Source organism: Dromiciops gliroides, chromosome 4 (genome assembly GCF_019393635.1).
Source record: "Dromiciops gliroides isolate mDroGli1 chromosome 4, mDroGli1.pri, whole genome shotgun sequence".
In the NCBI taxonomy this organism is placed as follows: domain Eukaryota; kingdom Metazoa; phylum Chordata; class Mammalia; order Microbiotheria; family Microbiotheriidae; genus Dromiciops; species Dromiciops gliroides.
In genome coordinates, this window is record NC_057864.1 from 44,401,386 (window position 1) to 44,425,250 (window position 23,865).

At 31.3% G+C, this 23,865-nt stretch overlaps 1 protein-coding gene across 6 annotated transcripts in view; it reads left to right on the plus strand.

Annotated features, from left to right (window-relative positions):
* LOC122756063 (SSX family member 2 interacting protein) overlaps positions 1-23,865 on the plus strand; it is a 66,233-nt gene that overhangs the window by 14,642 nt on the left and 27,726 nt on the right. For 3 of the 6 annotated variants that reach the window (XM_044005148.1, XM_044005146.1, XM_044005149.1), the window contains exons 2-7: positions 11,366-11,423; positions 15,878-16,013; positions 17,993-18,162; positions 18,361-18,573; positions 20,906-21,016; positions 22,659-22,794. In XM_044005148.1, the coding sequence (XP_043861083.1) occupies positions 15,971-16,013; positions 17,993-18,162; positions 18,361-18,573; positions 20,906-21,016; positions 22,659-22,794 (673 nt within the window). In that variant the 5' untranslated portion in view covers positions 11,366-11,423; positions 15,878-15,970. The remainder of the gene's footprint in view (positions 1-11,365; positions 11,424-15,877; positions 16,014-17,992; positions 18,163-18,360; positions 18,574-20,905; positions 21,017-22,658; positions 22,795-23,865) is intronic. The other 3 variants (XM_044005150.1, XM_044005147.1, XM_044005151.1) reach the window with 3 other exon arrangements.

Here is a 23,865-nt window from a genome sequence, read left to right on the forward strand (position 1 = left end):
AAATTTGTTACACTTTAAAAAGAGAAAAATTAAATTTCTTATTACACTGAAATATTTAGAATTGAAGAGTGTTTCTGTGCTTTGACTTGAATAGATAATTTTTGTTTTATTTTGTTCAGTACGATTGAGAGGTATCTTTTTTTGAGGACACTAAAAGCTGCAAGATTTTTACTATTCTAGCAGTCAGTTGGAATAATGTTATAAGTTAACATACATTTTTTGTGCAGTAATATTTTAACATATCCTAGTGTTGCAATTCACAATTTCATTTTATATTAAATTTTGCATATTGTAAGTCAGTTGTACTCTTTGAAATTTAGTTTTTATAGTTTAATGAACTTTTTCTTTTCCCCAAATATTCTAACACTTTGCTTTAAAGATTTGAGTAAAGAGATTAGTGTTTTGCTGTTTGTGAAATAGCCTGTGATGTGTTTGGAAGGCCAGATGGTATAAAGTCACTGCATTGCAGTACTATGAAGTATAATCATTTGGTGCTTGATTTTTGAAGTCCATTTTAGAATTAAAATTATGTAGGCAGTAACTCCTACTCAACTTTAAATTTGTTGTTTATTCACAACAATGTGAACTTTAAATAAACTCTTAAAGCAGTATATTGTATCCATTTAAACTAATAATCAGGATACTACTTACTGTTCTGCTGATGTTTTAGTTGTTAGATGTGGGGAAAGTTTGGGCATAAAGAATACAAGAAAATTGTATTTTCCCAAGAAAGTTTTAACCCAGTTTTTAAAAAATTGTATTATTTGGTGTTTATTTGATTTTGTTTATTGGAATAGATAACAAATGCCAATCAGTGTGACATTACTGTTAAATGTTTTGGGGAATACAGAAAATGTAGAAGGGATGGGGTTGTCCACCTTCAAGGAACTTACAATCTAGTTGGTAAGATAAAAAACCTAGCAACTGTGAAACAATTAGTGAAAAGGAGTGCATTCAACTGATTCTGGCTATACAGTAATACAGATAATGCATAGAACATATACTATGGGGCTGGAGTACCTTGGAAAGCTTTGTGGGAATATCGTTAGGTAGGACTGCATTGTGGATACAAGCAAAAGCCTAGAGGCTGACTGGAAAAAATATATGACATAAGTGGAATTAAGTGAGGAGGTCACCAGAGTTTGGGGCATATGTTGGGATTCTGGTCATGTGAGGTGAAACTTTTTTAAGGAGGCTCTTGACAGCCAGGTAGTAGAAATAGGACATGATTTAAGGGGTACAATATAAATTGACAGGGAGTTTTACAACAGTGACAAATGGTGTATTTGGTCTACAAGAGAGAACTAGGTTTGAGGTGGGAGGGGGTAGTAGTAACATGAAGAGAAATTAGTTTTGGAAATTTTCAGTTTGAAGTGAAGGGACATCCAAGCAGATACACCCTTTAGGCACTAGAAATTAAATTAGAGTACAAATAAAAGGATATAATAAGAGTTGGGAGTCATGGAGAAGGACAGACTTGAAGGACACCTGTGGGACAGGAAGTGAAGAAACCTCACCAGTAATGTCAAAAACCTGTTATGGTGGTTCAGCAATCATTTTTTGTTTTTACCTTTTAAATTAAAAAAAAAAAAGGAAAAACCCCTCAGAATCATCCAAAATCCATTTTCTCTCTTTCTCACCTCCCCCTTAGTAAAAAAGAAACACAAAACCCTTGTAACAAATATATATAGGCAAGCAAAACAGCCTGAAGCGGTCAGGTCCAAAGACTATATTTCTCATTTTTGGTACAGCAATAATTAACCCGAGTTTCACAACTGAATTGTATTTTGCTAGTAAGTTTATGAAGACATTTTATCTTCAATAGTAACTATGTCCTTGCCAGATAGACAAAAAATAAAACCAATGCTTTAATCCAACCTCTGTTAAATTTTTATGAAATGGACTTATTTTTTAATAATGCACTTTAAAAAATGCATTGGGAAATGAGAAGCATTATAGTAACATTGTGAAGATTGTTGTTTGTGGAATAGCATAGAAATAAATACTTTTTGCTCTCTTTAAGCAGTGAGTGGCTCACTGGCTACAATAACTCACATATTTTCTAATTTGTCTGTTTTAATTCAAATATATAAATTCACCTTTTTCTCATACATTTTAAGCCAGCGATTACTCTAATTCAAGCATTAAGTACTTAGGATTTTTTTTTTTGCTAGGAATAGAGAAAAATGAAACAGCCCTCACCCTCAAGGAGCATACATTCTGTGGGGAGGAGGGCATCCTGGTCATATAAATAATGGGGGAGGGGTGCAGAGAGGAGATCATTAACAACTGGGAAGCTCTAGAAAGGTCTCTTGAACTTAGAAGGGAGCAAGGGAATCTGGGAGAAGCAGAGGTGATAAGGAGAAAATACTCCAGATTTTGGGAGATGAAGGAAGGGAAGGGAAATAGCAGTACCAGGAGAAAGGAGAAACGGAATGCCTTGTGTCTTAACATTCATTCAACAAATATTTCCTGAGTCTTAGTAGACCCTCCTGTATGTTCTTTTTTGTTGTTGTTGTTGTTGTTGTTGTTGTTGTTTTAATGAGGCTATTGGGGTTAAGTGACTTGCCCAGGGTCACACAACTAGTAAGTGTTAAGTGAGGCCGGATTTGAACTCAGGTACTCCTGACTCCAAGGCCAGTGCTCTATCCACTGCGCCACCTAGCTGCCCCTCTTTATATTCTTTTGGAGAGACTGAGATAAGGGCTTTGACTTTGGGGAACTCAGTCCAGTAGGAAAGGAGAATAATTTTTATTCATGTGTTCATTTGTACTCATACAGCATGTGACTAATGTCTTATAAATTAATTAAAATACACTTCTTAAGCACTTAACATATTTAAAGCATTGTGCTTTGGTAAGCCCTGGATGTACACATTGAAAAACAAGACAGTCCCTGTCTCAAAGGGCTCCCATTTCCTTTAAAGGGAGGAGGGTGGTCAGGTTCAAAGAACACATAAGTTTCAGCTGCAAGAAAAATAGAAGGGCCCCTCAAAGTTGGAAAGGGACATCAGATATCATATTGTAGTTTACTCTTATTCCCAGTGCAGGCAGGGTTCTCTTCCTACTATGACTTCCCGCAGGGATGTGGAGGGAATGGGGAAGGAGAGAATCCCATTATCCCTTGGACAATTTCACAATCTTGGGGAGCCCTACACTCCCCTCTACAGCAGAGTTGGCTGGCCCTTTATATCACTGCTTAGTTTTGATTGTTAATAAGTTTTTCCCTTTGTGGAATAATAATCTCTTTACTTGTAATATTTTCCCATTCCTGCTAAAATTCATGTACCTAGGGCCAAGCTGAACAAATCTTGGGAGTACATTGTGGCTACCCTTGTATATTTTCAGAAAGAAATGCTGTATAGTTTCCCACTTTATTTTGCCCAGTATCTACCTATTGGAAGCTATCTTGTCCATTTTTTTCACCTAAGAATGGTGCTAAAATTTTTTTAATCCAATATTTTTTAGAAGAAATGGCCCATATATGCTTTTTTTAATTAAACATGAAGCTTGTGACTTTACCAACTATAATTCATTTCATACTCTTTACTCTGAAATAAATGTTAAAGGAATATAAAAAGGTAGGGAGAAGTGTACTCTGAAACTATAAAAGGTGGCAATACAGAAATTGACTCAGTGAGATTTTTCTGGACCTTATAGTTCAATGATATGAATCTCTGTGGAAAAGTGCTTCGGAGCTTAGAAGGTTATGAGAACACTGTATGGCTGTCTGCAACAAAACCTTCCCTATGCCTTTGGGAATAGAAGAGAAAGAGGATACCTGTCTTCTTTATTTTATGATTTCTTTGTAGTTCTGTTTTCCTTCCCTTATTGTCATTTCAAGGATAGAAAAAAGTTATCTTGGGCTCCCCACCTCTGTTTGAGTTGGATAAGAGAAATGATTTATTTTTTATAAAGGAGAATTTTGGATTCTTAAGGACTTTTTTCATTTTTGGTTGTCATTTTCAAATTTACCTTTTTTTAAAAAAATTGACTGCTACCTTAATTTTGACCAAATGCTTACTATTATATGACTAGTTTTACAATTTCTTCTGAAGCTTTTAGGACAGAATGAATTTGTGGCAGTGTTAAAACTTTTGAAGGCAGAGAATTTTTGTTGTTGTTAAATTATGTTTAAAAAAGAATCTCAAGGTTTTAAGGATAATATAATAAAGAGTCCTTTTATAAGAAGAATTTTTATTAAATGAATTACTATACAAGTATATATAATATCATGCCCTTGCAAATAAAATTCTATATAACAAATGCCTAATATATGATTAATATTACAGTATTTCTTCTGAAGCTTTTAGAGAAAAATGATCTTGTGGTTCTGCTAACTTTTTAAAGGAAATATTTTTGTTTGTTTATGTTATAATGAATCTTGAGCTTCTAAGTAGAATATAATATAGAATCCTATTATAGCAAAATTTGTTACATGAATTAGTATATATGTATATATACACGTGTATTATGTGTATGTGTTATATACAAACAGCACCATGCACTTGCAAATAAAATTTTATATAACAAATGCTTAATCTAATGAGACTATCTTTTTTACACTATTTTGGAAGGTTTTTTATGTTTGAATTACAATGAATCAAGCTTTTAAGTGGAATATAAAGATTAACATGAATTAATGTGTGAACATATGTTTATTTATATGCACATACATATACCATCATGTCTTTGCAAATAAAATTATATATAAAACAAATGCCTAATGTAATGTGATTAGGGTGTTGCTGTCTTTTTTTTTTTTTGCATTTCTTCTGAAGATTTTAGAACAAATTAATTTTGTGGCAGTATCAATTTTTTAGAGTATTTTTGTTTGAATCATTTTATAATATAATATGAATCTTGAGTTCCTGAGAATATAATAGTAGAACTCTATTATAACATTTGTTAATACATGAATTAGTATGTGTATATAATACATATGTGTGTATTGTATATACACATACATACACCATCATGTCCTTGCAAATAAAATTATAATAAATGCTTAATATAATGTGATTGGTTTTGCAGTATTTCTTCTGAAGCTTTTAGGGCAAAATGATTTTGAGGCTTTGGTAACTTTTTAAAGGGGACAGTTTTTGCTTTTTTGAATTATTATAGTGAATCTTGAGCTTCTAAGTAGACAAAAATAATAGAACCCTATTAGAACAAAATTTGTTGTTGCATGAATTAGTGTATATGTGTATGTATGCATATTTGTATAAATGCATATATTTGTTTATATGTGTGTACACATACTGCATCATTCCCTTGCAAATAAAATTTTAGATAACAGATGCCTAATACAATGTGACTAGCTTTGTTTACATTATTTCTTCTGGAACAGGTTTTTTTTTGGTTTGAATTGTTATAATGAATCTTGAGCTTTTAAGTAGAATATAATAAAACTATTGTAACATGATTTGTTATAACCTGAATTAGTATATTGTATATAAATATATATTCATACACATATACCATCATTCCCTTCAAAATAGCATTTTATAAATAACAAATAACAAATATGTGACTAGTCTTAAAAAAACTTTGCATTATTTCTTCTGAAGCTTTTAGGACAAAATTATATTGTGACAGTATTAACTTTTTAAAGCAAACATTGTTTTGGGGGGAGTTTGGATTATTTTATAATGAATCTTTACCTTGTTAGTAGGATATATTAGAACTCTATTATAACCAGATTTATTATTAACTTGAATTAGTATATAAAATCATGCATGTGTATATATATATATAATATATATTTTATATATATATATATATACACACATACACACACACACCATCATGCCTTTGCAAATAAAATTATGTATAACAAATGTCTAATATATTGATTAGGGTTTTTTTTAAACATTATTTTGAAGCTTTTAGGATAAATACTTTTGTGGCAACATTAACTTTGTAAAACAGATTTTTTTGTTTGAACTATAATGCTATAATGAATCAAGCTTTTATATAGATTATAATAAAACTATTGTAACAATGTATTAATGTGAATTCATATATAATTATATACACAATATCATACTTTTGCAAATAAAATCATAGATAGCAAATGCCTAATAATGTGATAATTTGTTTTTGCATTATTTCTTTGGAAGCTTTTTAACTTTTTAAAGCAGAGATTTTGTTGTTTTGAATTGTTATAATACAATGAATCCTGACTTTTAAAGTCCTAGAATGTAACTATTATAACAATTTATTCTTAACAAGTATTAGTATGTATGTGTGTAAATATATATTATACATAAATACCATCATGCCTTTGCAAATTACATACATATATAAAATATATAAAACAAATGCCTACCATAATGTATAATGTAGTTTTGCAGTCATTGTTTTAGGACAAAATAAATTTGCATCAGTGAAAAGTTTTAAAAGCAGATGTTTTTTCTTTTGTTTAAATTTATATTTTAATGAATCCTGCTTCAAGACTTGTTGTTACATGAATTAGTTTGTATTATATGTGTATGTATATTGCATACACCATTCCTTTGCAAATTAAAATGTACAAATGCCTAATATTAATATGATTACTTTAATAATATTTTTCTGAAAATTTTAGGACAAAATGATTTTGTAGCAGTGTGAATTTTATAAAACCATTTTGTTTGAATTATGGTAATGAATTTTGAGCTTTTAAGTAGAATGTAATAAAACTCTTAACAAGATTTATTATTAACATGAATTAGCATGCATGTGTATGAATTCGAATATATACACATATATATTTATACATACATGTACACAGATATCATCATGCCCTTGCAAATAAAATTATATAAAACAAATGCCTATTATAAGGTGATTAATTTTATAGTTTTTCTTCTGAAGCTTTCAGGACAAAATGTTTTTCTGACAATGAAGTTTTTGAAGCAGATATTTTTTTCTTTTGTTTGAATTATAGTGAATTTTTAGCTTCTAAAGAGAATATAATAATAGAACCCTATTATAACAAAATTTGTTTTTATAGGAATGAATGTATAAATATATGTGTATGTTTTATATTTATATATGCCATCAAATTCTTTCAAATAAAATTATGACAAATACCTAATATTAATGATTAGTTTGATAGTATTCTGAACATTTTAGGACAAAATAATTTTGTAGCAGTGTTCAACTTTTTAAAGCAGAGATGTTTGTTATTATGAATTGAACTAAGGAGATATAATAGTAGAACCCTATTATAACAAGATTTGTTATATAAATTAGCACATATATGTGTGTGTGTTTATATATTCCAACCATTATTTCCTTGTAAATAATATATAACAAATGTCTAATATAATGAGATTACTTTTATAATATTTCTTAAGCTTTTGTTGCAGTATGAACTTTTTTAAGGAGAGGGTTTAAAAAAATTATATTGTAATATAATGAATCTTGATCTTCTAAGGAGAATATAATAATAGCACCTTATAACAAGATTTGTTAACTTGAATTAGTACATATGTGTGTATAAATACATGTATATTTTATGTACACACCATAATTCCCTTGCAGGTAAACTTATATAAGACAAATGTCTAATATAATGATTTTTGCAGTATTTCTTCTGAAACTTAGGACAAAATGATTTTGTGTCAATGTGAACTTGTAAAAACTTTTTTTGTTTAAATTGTTATATTGAATATTGAATGAAAGAGAATGTAATAAAACTTTATAACAAGATTTGTTATTGCACAGTATATATCTATTGTGTATATATATGTATTTGTGTTGTACACCTATATCTATATATATGTATACAACCATCATGCTCTTGAAAGTTGAAATTATAATAAATGTCTAATACAATGTGATAGTTTTTTAGTATTCTGAAAGATAAAATGATTGTGAACTTTTTAAAGAAGTTTTTCTGGTTTGAATTCTGTTGTAGTATAATGAATCTTGAGCATCTAAGGAGAGAAAATAACAGAACCCTACAACAAGATTTGTTGCATAATTAGTATATATATGCATGCATATATATTTATAAAAAACCATTATGCTCCTGCAAATAAAATTATATATAACAAATATGTAATGAGATTAATTTTGGAGTATTTTTTCCTGAAACTTTTAGGATAAAATGGTTTTGTGGCAGTATGAACATTTAAAGGAATGATTTTTTTTTTTGGTTTGAATTATGAAATGACTTTGACCTAAGGAAACTATAATAATAAAACACTATTATAGCAAGATTTGTTATTGCATTAATTAGGATTTATATGTGTGTGTGTGTGTGTATATATATATATATACACATACACATATATATATGTATACAACCAACATATTATTGCAAAAATGATATGTAACAATTGTCTGACATAATGTGAAAAATTTTACAATATTTCTTCTGAAGCTTTTAGGAAAAATTGTGGTAGTGTGAATTTTTTAAAGAGAAGAATTATTTTTTCCTTTGGTTTGCATTATGATTTTTAGCTAAGGAGAATATAATGGAAGCCTATTTTGGGGAGATTTGTTATTGCATGCATTTATATATGTATATGTATAAACTTGTGTGTGTGTATATATATATGTATATATGTGTGTGTGTATATATATATGTGTATATATATATATGTATGTATACAACCTTCATGCCCTTGCAAATAGATATATGTATGATATTGCCTATTGTGATGTGATTAGCTTTGCAGTATTCTGAAGCTTTTAGGATAAAATTATTTTGCAGTAGTTTGAACTTTCTAAAGGAGAGTTTTGTTTTAATTATGTTATAATGAATTTGATCTAAGGAGAATATAATTATAGAAACTTACAGCAAGATTTGTTATTGCATGAAATAGTATTTATAATTGTATAGTTATATATGAATACAACTATCAGTCCTTACACATAAAATTATGTAAAACAAATGTCTAATATGATGTGATTAGTCTTAACAGTATTTCTTTTGAAGCTTTTAGAATAAAAATATTTTGTGGCACTGTGAACTTTTTAAAGGAGAGAATTTTTTGGTTTGAATTCTATTGTAGTTAAATGAATCTTGAGCTAAACAGAGAAAATAATAATAGACCTCTCCATCCTGACAAGAATTTTTTTATTTAATGAATTAGCATATGTGTATATGTGTGTATATATATTTATATGTATAAAGTTATCCTGTCCTTGAAAATAAAATTATATATAACAAATGTCTGTAACAGTGATTACTTTTACAGTATTTCTTCTGAAGCTTTTAGAATAAAATGATTTTGTGACAAAACTTTTTAAAAGAGTTTTTTTTTTTGCTTAAATTCTGTTTTAATTAAATGAATTGAGCTTCTAAGGAGGGAAAATAATAGAACACTATTGTGACAAGATTTGTTATTTCATGTACTAGCATATATTTGTTTTTATATATTAATGTATATAATAATGTCCTTGCAAATAGAATTATATATAAGAAATGTCTAATACAGTGTGATTACTTTTACAGTATTTCTTCTCAAGCTTTTAGGGTAAAATTTTGTGGCAGTGTGAACTTTTAAAGGAGAGTTTTTTTGTGAAGTGTGTTGTATTATGTTGAATCTTGAGTATATAAGAATATAATAACATAACCCTATAATAAGATTTTTATTGCATTAATTGATATATCTGTACATATGTATACAATGATCATGCCCTTGCAATAAAATTATATGTAATAAATGTCTAATGTGATTAGTTTTACAGTATTTCTTTTGAAGCATTTAGGATGAAAAGATTTTGTCTCAATGTGAACTTTTTAAAGGAGAAGGGTTTTTTTTGTTTGAATTCTATTATAATTAAATGAATCTTGAGCTAAGCAGAGAAAATAATAATAGAACTATATCCTGACAAGATTTTTTTATTTCATGAATTAGCATATATGTGTGTACATATGTATATGTATCTTTTTATATGTATACAACCATCATGTTCTTCAAAATAAAATTAAATATAACATGTCTGTAACAGTGATAACTTTTACAATATTTATTTTAAAGCTTTTAGAATAAAATGATTTTGTGACTGAACTTTGTAAAAGAGGGTTTTTTGCTTAAATTTTGTTGTAATTAAATGAATTGAGCTTCTAAATAATATAACTTTATGACAAAATTTATTTCATGCATTAACATATATGTATGTTTATTATATATATGCATACAACCATCATTTCCTTGCAAATAAAAATATATATAAGAAATTTCTAATAGAATGTGATTATTTTTACAGGATTTCTTTTCAAGCTTCTAGGGCAAAATTATTTTGTGGCAGTGTGAACTTTTAAAGGAGAGGGTTTTTTTGGTGAAGTGTGTTATAATGAACATCTAAGAATGTAATAATACAACCCTATAATAATAACAAGATTTTTATTGTTATTAACTAGCATATATGTGCACATAGGTATACCATACCCTTGCAAATAAAACTATATATAACTAATGTCTAATATAATATGATTAGTTGTACTGAAGCTGAAGCTTTTAGGATAAAATGATTTTGTACCAATATGAACTTTTTAAAGGAAAGATTTTTTTTTAGTTTGAATTCTGTTGTTGAATCTTGAGCTAAAGAGAATAAGTTTTATTATTACATGAATATACACATACATACACACATACACAAAGATTCCATCATGCTCTTGAAAAGAAAACTATATTAGCAAATGTGTGCCTAATTAAATGTGATTGGTTTTATTTTATTTTATTTTTGAAGCTTTTAGGGCAAAATGGTTTTGTGGCTGTTTTGGACTTTTTAAAGCTGAGATTTTTTTGTTGTTGAATTATGTTATAAAGAATCTTGAGCTTCTAAGGAGAATATAATAGTAAAACCATTATAACAGAGATTTGTCATTACATGAATTAATATATGCATGCATACCATCATGTCCTCAAAAAAATTACATATGACAAATGCTTAAATAATGTGATTAGTTTTACAGGTTTTTTTTTTTTTCTTGAAGCTTTTAGGACAGATGGATTTGTGGCAGTATTAACTTTTTACAGCAATTTTTTTTTCTTTTGTTCAGTTTTTATTGAAGTTGACTAAGGAGTTATCCAAAATGACTATCTTGGAAGTTAAAATTTGCCTTTTTGAATGAAATTTTAGCTGAATTAATAAGCACATCATTTTGTTTCCTTGTTCTCTAATCCCTTTTTAGAGGGACTCAACTATAATTTTCATTTAATAGAAAGCTTGGTATAATAGAGTTTGCACCTTTTAACAAAAGAAGATTTTTTGTACTGTTAGTACGTGAAACAAGTGAGAGGCCAAAATAGATTTTTAGCCCTCAAAGGGCAATTTAGACAAGAATATAGTGTAGGAAAGCATTTCAAATACTAGTGCTCAGAATGCTCTGCAATTTGATATTTTTTTTTCCTCTTTAACAGGACTACAGTGGAGACATCATTTCTGAATTTATAGATATAACAAAAACCAAGTTCACAGGTAAGAATGAACTGGTTTAAAAGGAAGGAATTTCATTAATAATTGAAATATAAAATAAACTGATATGAATTTATTGGCTTGCTCTTTCCTAGATATGGAAATGTCTAGTTCTCTTTATTTTATAGCAGTGGTCTTTAAGTGTGTTTTTGCCACCCCTGTCATTGAGATATTTTGAGCATACATCCCTAGTATATGTTCATTTATTACATATACTAATATTATGTATAATACACATACAAAATATGAATTCAAAAGAAAATGAAATAAAACAATATTTTAAGAACTTATTAATGGAGTAAAACCTTTTTTGTTCTTACTAAACACGTAATTTTTAGTGAGTTCTGATATGATTGAATGTGTTTTTGAAAATATTGGTTTAACACTTTAAGTTAAGTTTATTTTGATACTTAGTTTTAGTGGTTATAGCTGGAAAAAGACAGCTTCAATATATATTTAAGTGCAGTACATCATTGACTTACTAATCATGATGCTTATTTACTAAATATACAAAGATGTTGAAATTTGACTAGTAAATTTCAATTTTTCCTAATGTTGTACTTGTAAACTAATTGCAAGGTGTTGGATTTTTATATTTTTAACAAATATGTTCAAAACCCCCCTTTCCCTCCCTCAAAATGCCTCATTTGGAAGATTTTTAATCAGATTAGAAAATTCTGTTTCCAAGTTTGTCTGTAGCTTATGAGTTGTTTTTTTTTTTAAATAGATGACACATTTACATAGTTTTCAGGAACAAAGGCTTTCTAAATGTCTTGCTAATTGAAATGTCTCTATACAGTGATTAGCTAATATCTCAGGATACCACATACTTAAGGTGAATTTTATAGTTAATGATAGGTTTAAATTTATATTTTATATCTTGATGATTTTGAATTTTGGGAGCTACTTTGTCAGATCTGATTAGATTATAATTTTTACATCTTAATGTGTTTGATAGGGCTTATAGAAAGAGGTAAAAGTGTTAAGCACTTCCATTTTTTGACTTGCTTGTGTTTGCATACTGTCTTCGGTTTGTGGTTTCTTCTTAAGTTTTCCATATTAAGAGATTTTGCTTAGTTTGAATAGATAATATCAATATAGCCATGTAACCAGCAACATAAGTTGTGATATTTCTCATTATACTGTGAATTAAGGGGCCACCGACAGTCCGTTAGTTATGGAACTCCCATTCATTCCTCAGGATACCTTATTTAGAATACATACTGACACCATTTGACATTTGATCTCACAGAGGGTGCCAGTGTCAACATGTAGAGTAATATTAGTAAACTTAATTTCTTTTTTAAAAGTGTTAAAAATAAAAACCATATAGAAGTTCCAGTAGTTTCTTTGTGACTCCCAGTAGGGCATCTTACTTATTCCCTGGGGTGTATGTACTACACTTTGGAGACCATTGGTCTGGTGTGGGGATATGGGGTTCATTGTGGGTTGTTGTTAAGAAAATGATCAAGGACCTGAAGATGTAAGCATATATTTCTTCTTATCTCATGATTACATTTTGTTCTTACTTGTCACCTGAAGACTAGGAAGAATATATCAACCCTTTGGTGTGCTAAACATTCTTGTTTGGAGTATCCTCCTTTGAGTACTGTTGTTTTGTTCTTGAAAGCCACGGGCAACAATTGCCTGGACAGCTCTGCTGTTCTAACACCTGGATTCCAACTGTTTATTCTTCTGAGTAGTCCCTGCTCTCTCTTCTGCCTTGGCTCCCATAGTCTCTAGTGTTCTCAGAAAGACTGATGCTTATCATACATATCGTGTAGGACAAAGAATTGGTTTTAGATTTGGATGACAAGTTATAGAAATGCTATAATGGGATTCTCACATCCTAACCTAGAGATATTTTCTTTATTTCTTAAAGATAGTTCTACTTTTAGTACTGATTCTATAAAGTAGATTTCAAGTTAAAGCTGAGTTTCTTTTAATCTTAAGAATTATTAGTTTCACTTGCCATGAAGTTGATATTAAAAGGTAAAACGGTAAACGTGTTCTCATTTTAACATATATTTTGCTGACTGGGAGCAGAGTAGCACAGTTATTTTGACATAATGTTTGCAGAGTGAATACTGTGTTTTCCTTTTCCTGAACTCCAAGCAGGCTTATGACTTGCCTTGCCCATTTGCCTAAAAACAGTACCTTGACCTAGAGGTAATAAACATGATGAGGGTGGGTGGCTCATAGTAGAGGGATGATCAGCTTGGATTCAGGGATCCTCTCAAGAAATAGAACTTCTCAAGGAAAAAAAAAACCCTCTCAAGAATCAGACTAAACATGAAAACCTCTGCTTTTTAACTTGTTTAAGAATTTGGATGCTATAGCACTTGGCTCATATGTTTACTATTGGTATTCATTATCTATTGTACTTTTTAGCAAGATAAAGTTTCCTTCCTTATCTCTTTTAATTAGATCTATTTTTTCTTTTGCTTTGTTTGAGACAAGCATTGCTACCCCTGCATTTTTGACTTCAGATGAAGCATAATATTTTCTGCTCCAACCTTTTACCTTTACTCTGTATCTCTCTGCTTCAAATGTGTTTCTTGTAAACAACATATTGTAGGATTCTGATTTTTAATCCACTCTGCAGTTAGCTTCTGTTTTATGGGAGAGTTTATCCCATTCAGTTAAGATTACTGTTTATTTCTCTCCATCCTCTTTTCCCCTTTGTTTGTACTCTTGTTTTCCTTTTCACCAGTGTTTTGCTTCTGACTACTGCCTCCCTCGATATGCCCTTTTAATAGCTGCCCTTCCTTTTCTTTCCCCTTTTCTTCCCCTGCTTCTGCCCTCCCTTCTATCAGTACCACCCTGTTCCCTTTACCCATTTGCTTCCTTAAAGAGTAAGCTAAGTTTCTTAGCAAATGGATGTAAAACATCTCTGCTTTTAAAGGGCTACTGTCTTTTATTGGGAGAATCTTCTCTTTATCTTCACCTGTCATTGTTCCAAAGAGTTGTGTGCAGAAAATAAAAAAATACAACAACAGAAGCTGGCTTCCCCTTCTTAGATCTTCATGGCATTTGGAAGCCAATCCAGGAAGAATTTCTAGGCATTTGGTTAACTTGCTTTTTTGTTGCTGTCCTTCTCCCCATACATGTTCTTTTGTTTCATGTAGAGAAGTGGGTCTTTCTACTTCTTAAATATCCCTAACTGAAAAATTAAAATTTTTATTATATTTTATACATGTCTCTTTCCATTTTATAAAGTAAATATGTGGGAAAGTAGCATTTTGATATTACAGGATTTTGTTTTATACTGTTTTTTTTTTCAGGGGTGGCAGTAGAGGTTAACTGACTTGCCCAGGGTCACACAGCTAGTGTCAAATGTCTGAGGCCACACTTGAACTCAGGTCCTCCTGAATCCAGGGCTGGTGCCCTATCCACTGCACCACCTAGCTGCCCCCTATACTGTATTAAAGAATACTTTTTTTTATTGGATGCTAATATGCCTATGTATACTCTTAGGCTATTACAAGTAGGATCATTATTAGGTTCACTTTTTAAAAAATATTGTTGTAAGTAAAATCATGGTTTGAATACTTAGAAAATTTGAAATTATGTAACAAAAAGGGAAGATTATTTTTGATTTAGCATGCAGCATTAAAAAAAAGAAACCACTTCAGGTGCTGTGGGTTCTATACTCATTGGCTATTGCTACAGAACAAAAAATGGACCTCATTTGTCTAAAGAATAGACTTTCTGGTCATTGTTCTTTTTTAATCTCTGGTGGAAACATGTTTGAATCTAAGAAGAAATCAATGTAAAGTAAAATTCTATTACAAAGTACCTTCCCATGCCATAGAAGTTCATTTTGCAGGTTGTACCATAGCCTTCGTAGTAGATCCATTTTACCATAATGAATTAATGAATGAATGAAGGCAAATGCCATGTGCTATCACATGCAAAACCTTTAATGCCACTGGGAGCAGGGAAGAAACATTTAAAGAGCCCCTGTTATGTGACAGGGACTGTTTTAAGTGTGTTTAAAAATAATAATGATAATCATAGCTAACATATACATGGTGCTTACTATGTGCCAGGCATTGTGCTAAGAGTTTTACAGTTATCTCATTTGTTCCTCACAACAATTCTGCAAGGTAGGTATTATTCTTCCCATTTTACAGATGAGGAAACTGAGGCAGATGGCAGTTAAGTGACTTGCCCAGAGTCATGCATCTAATAAATGTCCATCATCAAACATGAGCTCGATTCTCCCTGACTTCAGGTTCAGTGATCTTTCTACTCTACCACTTAGCTACCTCTTGTCTTGAGATAGTTACCCCACTATAGTAGGGTTCTACCTGTTCTTGTTCTAAATGTTTGATATTTCCCTGATTTTTTTTGAGGCCATAAGTATAATCATGTGGTATTGGGTTTAAATATATCTGCATCTTATGACTTCATTAATTACTGTTGTTGATCCCAAATGCCCTTTCTGTTTTTAGATGATGCCTACTTAGAAGATTTTCACAGCAGTTGGACTGAATGCATTATTGCTGAGCCACTCACTCAGGTATCCTAGCTGTCTCTTGGTTGCTATGGGAGATTGGAAGACTATTACAGTGCCAATTCCATCATCAGGTAATCATAGTTTTTAAAAAAAGTAAAGTGTATTTTGAATGAACTTAAATTCGTACCTGGATTAAATAGTTTGTTGAAAACATGGCTAAAGAGATACTTACAGAAGAGGTGAATGTGACATACATTTTTGGACAGCACCAGTGCTGGAATCTGCTTTGCTTAACTCTGCATATTTGTTACAGGGTTATTTCTTCTTCTCCTGATCCCCCCCCCCAGTGCTTTTTCTTCTTCTTTCTTTTTGGTGTCATTTAGTAAAGGGTATGGAGGAGATGGGAAGGAAAAATACTTGTTAATTAAGTATATAATAAAATTACATTAAAAAATCATGTTATTCAGCTTCAACGAGGCCCTCATTGTAGCAAGGCAGGCTTTTTATTCCTCCATAATTGATTGCCTCGCTCACTCCCCATAGAAACTATTCCAGAACTTCTCTTCCTCCTATAAGCTTCTTTTACCTACCTTTCTCCTCTGTTCTCTCTCTTGGCTGAGGACTTTGTCCTTTACTGGGATAATTGAAGCAATTTCATATCAGCATCTTCTTTTCCAATTCTCTTCATCTCAAAATCCTTTGCATCATCTTCTGCCCTCTCCTTTACCCATTTTCTGACAAAGAGGTGGTCTTTTGCCAAGGCCAAAATATCTACATATACACTTGATTATGAGCTTTTTGAGGGCAAGGACTGTCCTCTCTTCCTTTGTATCTCCAGCACTCTATATAATGCTTCTCACATAGTAGGCACTTAATAAATGCTTATTGACTGACTGCTTTATTGGAGCTATAATTCCACTGAGGGTAGTACTCTCCCTTACACATTTGCCCATCTCGTATAGCTCTTGTCCATCACTTCCTGTAAATCTCCTGCCAGGAATCTACCGTCTCCTTGAGGCTTTCCTCTAGATTTCTTAATAGTGCATCATTACCAGGGGATTACATGACTGTCAGTTTTCTCTCACTATATGACTAGTCCTCTTTTTTGTCCCAACCCTACATTATAATAGCTAACATTCATATGTTTTTATATCCATATGTGTATACATACATATACACACGTGTGTGTGTCTGTGTATGGGGTAGGTACTATAAACATTATCTCCACTTTACAGATGAGGAAACCAAGGTTTAGAAGGTTAAATGACTTGGTGATGGTCACACAGTATGTTAGGTGGGGTGTGAACTTATTTCTTGTTTGAGTCTGGTAAGTTCAGACTCTCAGTTTTACAATAATGTATACAATAATCTATCCAGTTGTCATTTCAAGTGAAATTCAGAGAGTGTAATATGTCGTGATGAACAGTTTGAGGTGAATGGCTAATTTTGGACACTTAGACTATATGACAATTATATCTGCATTTATTCCCTCTTCAGCCTTCTGTGAACAGTTGCTTGAACACAGCAGTCCATTGTCTGGAATGCTCTGTTCCATCCCTTTTGCCCTTTAATTTTCATGGCTTTCTTTAAGGCTCAGCTCAAACCCTACCTTTTACAGGTTTTTCCCAGTCCCCCCTGCTGCTGGTGCCTTGCTTCTTGAGATTATCTTCCTTCTGCTCTGTATGTATCTTGTATATATTTAGTTATTTACATGTTATCTCACCCATTAGGTTATGAGCTCCTTGAGGGCAGGGACTCACACATATTAATTGCTTAATAAATGCTTGTTGACTATCTGGCAATTTTTTATAAATTGTGTGTAGTATGGATTGAGTAGATTTTTCTTTGTTAGGCCCAAATTGACAGGAAAGAAATATTAAGGTGTAAACTGAAAGCTTTTTACCCTAATTTAATGGTGGTTGTGATAGGAGAATGATTTAAAAACTATTTTACACATTGGCCCCTCATGAGAAAGAACATAATTGTATTTTTTAAATTAAAAATCCTTATTATTATTTGAAAATACTCTTAAAATTCACATAACTTAGAGTGCTTTTTGGAGTGAATATTCTAAATAATTTATATTAAGTATTTTTTTCTTGACTTTCAGAAAGCAAAAATATTTCTCAGTTTACCTCAGAAACCAATATGTCTCCTTCAAGTTTATACTCACAGCAAGTTCTGTGTCCTTCACTACCTTTGGCAAAGAGTGTGCACAATTTTTTCAGGGCTTTCTGCACAGAAGAGAATGTTGACCAGAGTATATCCTATCTTGATCAGGTAATTTTAAAAATAAAGTAATGGCAGAAATCAGTTGATTCAACCATAGTGTCTCATAGCTCTGAGAGCAAATTCTATAATAAGGCCAAGTATATTATGGTGTTTAAGTGTTTCGGGAATAGTTTTGAAAGTCATTATCTACCTCTTAAGTTTGTTCAATAAATGCTTTTAGAAAAAAAAATATTTTTCTCCTACCAGGAGCTGACTACTTTAGGTTTTCCTTCATTATATGAAGAGTCCAAAGGTAAAGAGGTTAAAAGAGACTTAAATATAGTTGCAGTTTTAAATTGTATCCATGAACTACTTGTACTTCATCGAAAGAACCTCCTAGCTCAGGAAAATGTGGAAACACAGAATTTGAAACTGGGAAGTGATATGGACCATCTGCAGAACTGCTATTCCAAGCTGAAGGTAGAAATTATATTCAATTTGCATTTGAATTATGTTATGTAAATTAATGTTAGACATTTTCAATTGTTTTATTTGCCAAACATGTTAAATAAACTTTAGTGATAATTATCTTACTATTGTTGTTTGTGTGTTAATGCAAGTACTTAATGCAAGAAGGCAATAATTTCTACATCTTAATAATTATAATGAAGATGTTTACTTTATGAACTGTTTTTGTGACCATCTGGATATAGCAGATACAGTTAAGGAATAATAATGATGAAATTTATGATTTTAAAGAACTTGTTTCCTAACAAAGCTGATGACACTAATGAAAACACTCCTATTAAGAAGAAGCTAGAGGAGAAAACCCTGAGAAAAATATTCTTATTCAAAGAACACTTGTACCAAAGGAAGCAGTACTCAGTGTAATAATGGGCCAAGAGTTAAAGTAATCATAGATGATGAACTCTTCCTTTCAGACGTCTCCTGGGCCTTCAGATGACAAGACTATGGCAAAATGTTACAGTAGCTTTATTTGTTTCTTTTTTTAATAGAAGAAATTTTTTTCCCCTGGGTCATTGATCTGCTATATCACAATAGCAATTTTCCAAAAAATTGCTGGTCAGTCTATGTCATTAAGAAAAAAAGGTCTTTTGAATTAGTTGTGCAGTGGACATCATGTATTTTCTTTTATTAGTTATGTTATATAATAAGAATAACAGTATTCAATCTGAATCTTTTCTACTATAGTCTTATGGTCAAATCATCTTCCTTGTTTAAAAAGTCCCCCGAACATAATGATTCTCAGTCTCTCTCTCTCTTTTTCTCACCCAAGAACTCCCTCATATCTATCTCAATCTGTTCCCTGCTTCTCTTGAACAACACAAAAAAATTAATTTTATATTTTTAAAAAACCCATTTTTTTATATTCCTTGGCAGGACATGGTATATTATGTATGTTGGGATGGTGGCTAGTTTGTCCCTTATGTGAACTTTTGGATTCCTTTTGGATTTTAGAGAGGCTGCTTCTTGCTCAGCTCCTAACATCTGCTGTTTGCCTGGCCCCTTGATAGCCTAATATTGGGGAATGGTATCAGTTGTTTTTTTAAACCACTTTCTTTTGAGCTCAACTCATATCACAATAACAGTTTTCTTTTTGTTGTTGTTGTTTATTTTTGTTTTAAGAGTGTTTCCCTGTTCTTTAACATCCTGGTGACCAGTTGAGATTAGCTCAATGTATAAAGCTCATTGGACTGAAAAGTTAATAGATTAGAATAGAAAGCACCACAAAGCCATGGTCACTGCTCTAATTAGCACACAATCCATCCCCCACAGGACTGCCAAAGTTGCAAGACTAAGGTCACTCTTTAGAGGCTTTCTAAAAGGTCCATTATGGATCTGGACTAGTTCTGTAGTTCTAGAGGATCCATGATTGTGAATTACGAGTCATTTCACAGGATTAAAGTTTATTGGGAAGACCTCAGAACTACAAAATGGATCCCTGAGTTCTATTCCTTCTCCATTTTTCAGAATTGTATTGAGACAGTAACTGCTATGATCTAGAGCTAATCTACTTTCCTTAAAGAACATAAAGGGGAAACAATAGTCTAATAGTTATTTCTCTACAGGAGTGGAAAACATGAGCATTTCAAAGGGATCTCATCAAGTGGGCATGCACATAAGATGTGACTATAAAGTATTTTTTTTTAAAAATTCATAAACTTGTGCCCTGATGCATGTTGTTCCATTCAAACGTAGGCACTTTGGGCTGCTATATATTTTATTCTAATCATGTTCTTGTGTAACACATTTTTGCAATTCCTCTTTGGGAAATTGCCTTTAGAGTTAATAAGCCATGTAAGAAAATCAGTTAAATTACTTTATAGTCTCACCTTATTTTGATTCAAAAACATGTTATTGACTATCTTCAAGTCAAATTTGACTCATTCACTTTTGCCTGTTTCCAAAACCAAATTGAACCTTGAAAGAGTAAAGATTTGTCTCTTCTGAGGATGTTCAAAAGACTATGGCATAATCTTTGAAGCCTATTCCAGGAGTTGCAAAAACATTTTGAGTAATGGTAGTGGTATTGGAGTGTGTCACCTTTGGAAGTGCTTAATTTGCAAGGAATGACACTCCTTTGTATAAATTATGTTGTTTAAATCTAGTTGTCTTCCTCATTTTATAGCTAGTCTTCATTTAAAGAGAAACAGTTTGTATGAAAAGAGACTATATCTTTTATTTTAGATGGCAAAATTTTCAATGTATTTATAAATTATTTAGATTATTAAGAATAAATTAGATTTGAATTCTATGTAACTTTACTTAAGGCTGAATATGGATGTTTTAGGAACAACTAGAAACATCTAGGAGGGAAATGATTGGGCTTCAGGAGAGAGACAGACAGCTACAAGGAAAGAACAGAAACTTGCACCAGTTACTTAAAAATGAGAAGGATGAGGTGAGTCATAGCTGTTATTGATCAAGTCCTAGTGAATTTTTTTTCTGGTAGTTTAAGGTATATGGATTTTGTGTCCTTTCTTTCCTTAAAGTTGGAAAGAGCAAAATCTGATGTCCTATATTGCCAATTGGTGTGTCATAATTCAGCTTATTCAATAAAGATTCAAGTGCAGATTTACCTTCTGGTTTACTTGTAATAGCTAACTGACTACCCTCTCCTGGCTAATTGCTTGTCTGACTTATTTTTGCTGCTTAGGCTTAGCTTCTAATGTCCACCAGATGTTTCCAACTCTTGCCCCACACTCCTTTTCACCTGATGATAACCTCAACTTTGCCACATATTAGTAATTTTTCAGATAATAAGGATTGCTACAAAAATATTGAATATTGTATCCCAAATATCATTTTTGTCACCAGGCATAATGTCTTAGTTCTAGCTTTGTATCTAGACTTGCTGACTTGAAACTTAAGTTTGTAGAATTGGTTATTAGAGTTCAAATTTTTTATTTATGTATAAGAAATCTATTGGCTTAATTGTCCTGCAACATAACCCCTGACATGTGATAATTCAGAAATTTAGAATGCCTGTTTATTTTCAATGTATAAAATGTATTAGGTATAGTTAATTGCTAGTTTGAGAGAATGGTTTTAACACATTTTGTGAAATGATTTTACCTCTGGTAAATAGGTAGTAACTAACTGAAAACCATGTAATACTTTGAATTAGACAGTTTTGTATAGAACTCTGGACAACACTTTGGCTTAAGGATAGTAGGGCCCAAATGATGTTCTCATTTTGAGAGTGATTCTATATAGAATATCATCTGTTGTCATAGGAATCATCCTCTTGACATATAAACACTAATACTGAACAAGAGTTCTGGATTTTTTTTTTCTCGAATAGGCACTGGACTTATATTTATAATTTGTTAACTGTGCTTTAGAATTGGGGGCAAAGGTTAGGCTATTCATTGTGGAAGGGTCTTACAAACAGGAAAACTGTGGTCTTTTATGTATGTGGGGAAGGGATTATATAGCTAGAAGCACTTTATTCTGAATTGATAATTAAAAGTCTACCATTTTTCAACATTATTGAAAAAATTAAAAAACCTCAAGGATTTGCGCAGATTACATTCCCTCCACAGCTTATTAGTGGTTTGGTAAGTTGATTTGGACAAAAAACATCTCATTACCTAGTGGGGGTGGCTCACCGTACCAGTTGAAGAGTTTTTTCAGCTACTGCTAGGCTATTCCTTGGACAACAGACACAGAGTCTTTAGAGCACCTTTGTTTGAAGCCTTCAGTATAATCATACGATTCACTTTGAGATTCAGGCAATCACCTCTTTGCCATAATGAGGCACTATTTCAGTTGATAGAAGAAAGTATGGCTTAAGGCTAGTAAAGTATTTTGCACACAGTAGGTATCTGAATGACTGCTTGAAATGACATTAGATTAATTTTTTAATTCTTTAGATTTGTCTTCTTTCCAGTTAACATAGACTGATGGTATGAATGAGAAAACCCCCATCCAAAATACCCAGGGGAGAAAGACTTTTTACTTATTCACTTTTGAAGTTATTAATGCAAATGCATACATTGTTTAAAGGAACACATATTTAAAAGCAAATGCCTTTTTTTAAGGTACAAAAATTACAGAATATCATTGCGAGTCGGGCAACTCAGTATAATCATGATATGAAGAGAAAAGAGCGTGAATATAACAAGCTAAAGGAACGTCTTCATCAACTTGTTATGAATAAAAAGGATAAAAAAACAGGTAAACATCTGACAAATAAGTAGTAAAGCGGTAAAGAAGTAATTATTTGGGGGGATGTTTTGATTTGAGAAATCAAATATAAGTGACTATGTACATTAATTTGGAGTATTGTGTTTTCATGCTTTATATATTCATGGATTTAGATGAAGAAAGTCCTTACAGCAACCAGAGTTGCTTTATGGAAAAGAATTGTCTGTTTTGCTTGTGACCAGCTAAATAGTTGTTTGTTTTTCTACCCTAACAGTTACTTATTTTTCTAACTTTGAAAAGGAGATATATAGAAACATTAAGCATTAAAGATAATATAAAACAGTCTGCTCTGAATTAATTTTGGTCCAAGACCATTACAAAACTGATAAGGCAAAGAACAGTTGTGCCATGGCCTTCAGAGTAAAGTAAAACAGGGTGTAAATTATAGAGTAAATTATAGAGTAAAAGAGTATATATAGTATTTTAGGGTTAACTCCATAAACACTGTGGGCCTTTCATTGGGATAGGCCCTGGAGGAAATAGATAAATGAACTGTTTGCCACTTCCCTCAAGAACCTTGTAGTTTAGTAGAGGAAAAAATATAATTTAAATGACTACATTAAAAGGAGTGTTAAGTCCTATGAAATCAGATCACTTCTAGCTTTGAGGAATGGGAAGAAATCAAATCAGATCAAGTGTTGTCTAAACTAGCTCTGGCTTTTTTTTTTCAATAAAATCTGTTTAGAAAGATTCTAAAAGCTTTTTTGTCAGGCCGTAGGCAGCCTTTTATAGTATTAAAACAATTTTTTCAAGTAAACATTTATTTTTATTTCCTCTTCTCCCTTTATCCCAGTTAAACAACAAAAAAAGAAAAGAAAAACAGAACCTTCATAATTAATATGCTTAGTTAGGCTAAGCAAATTTCTTATTGACCATGTTCAAAAATATGTCTCCTTTGTTATGGGTCTTTCATCTGGTCATGTGATTCATCTGTAGTCATCATGCATAATTGTTATTATATAGATCAGACTTCTAAATTCTTTCAAAGTTTTTCTAATGTTGCTGTCAATTGTATAAATTATTTCCCTGCTGCTATTCACA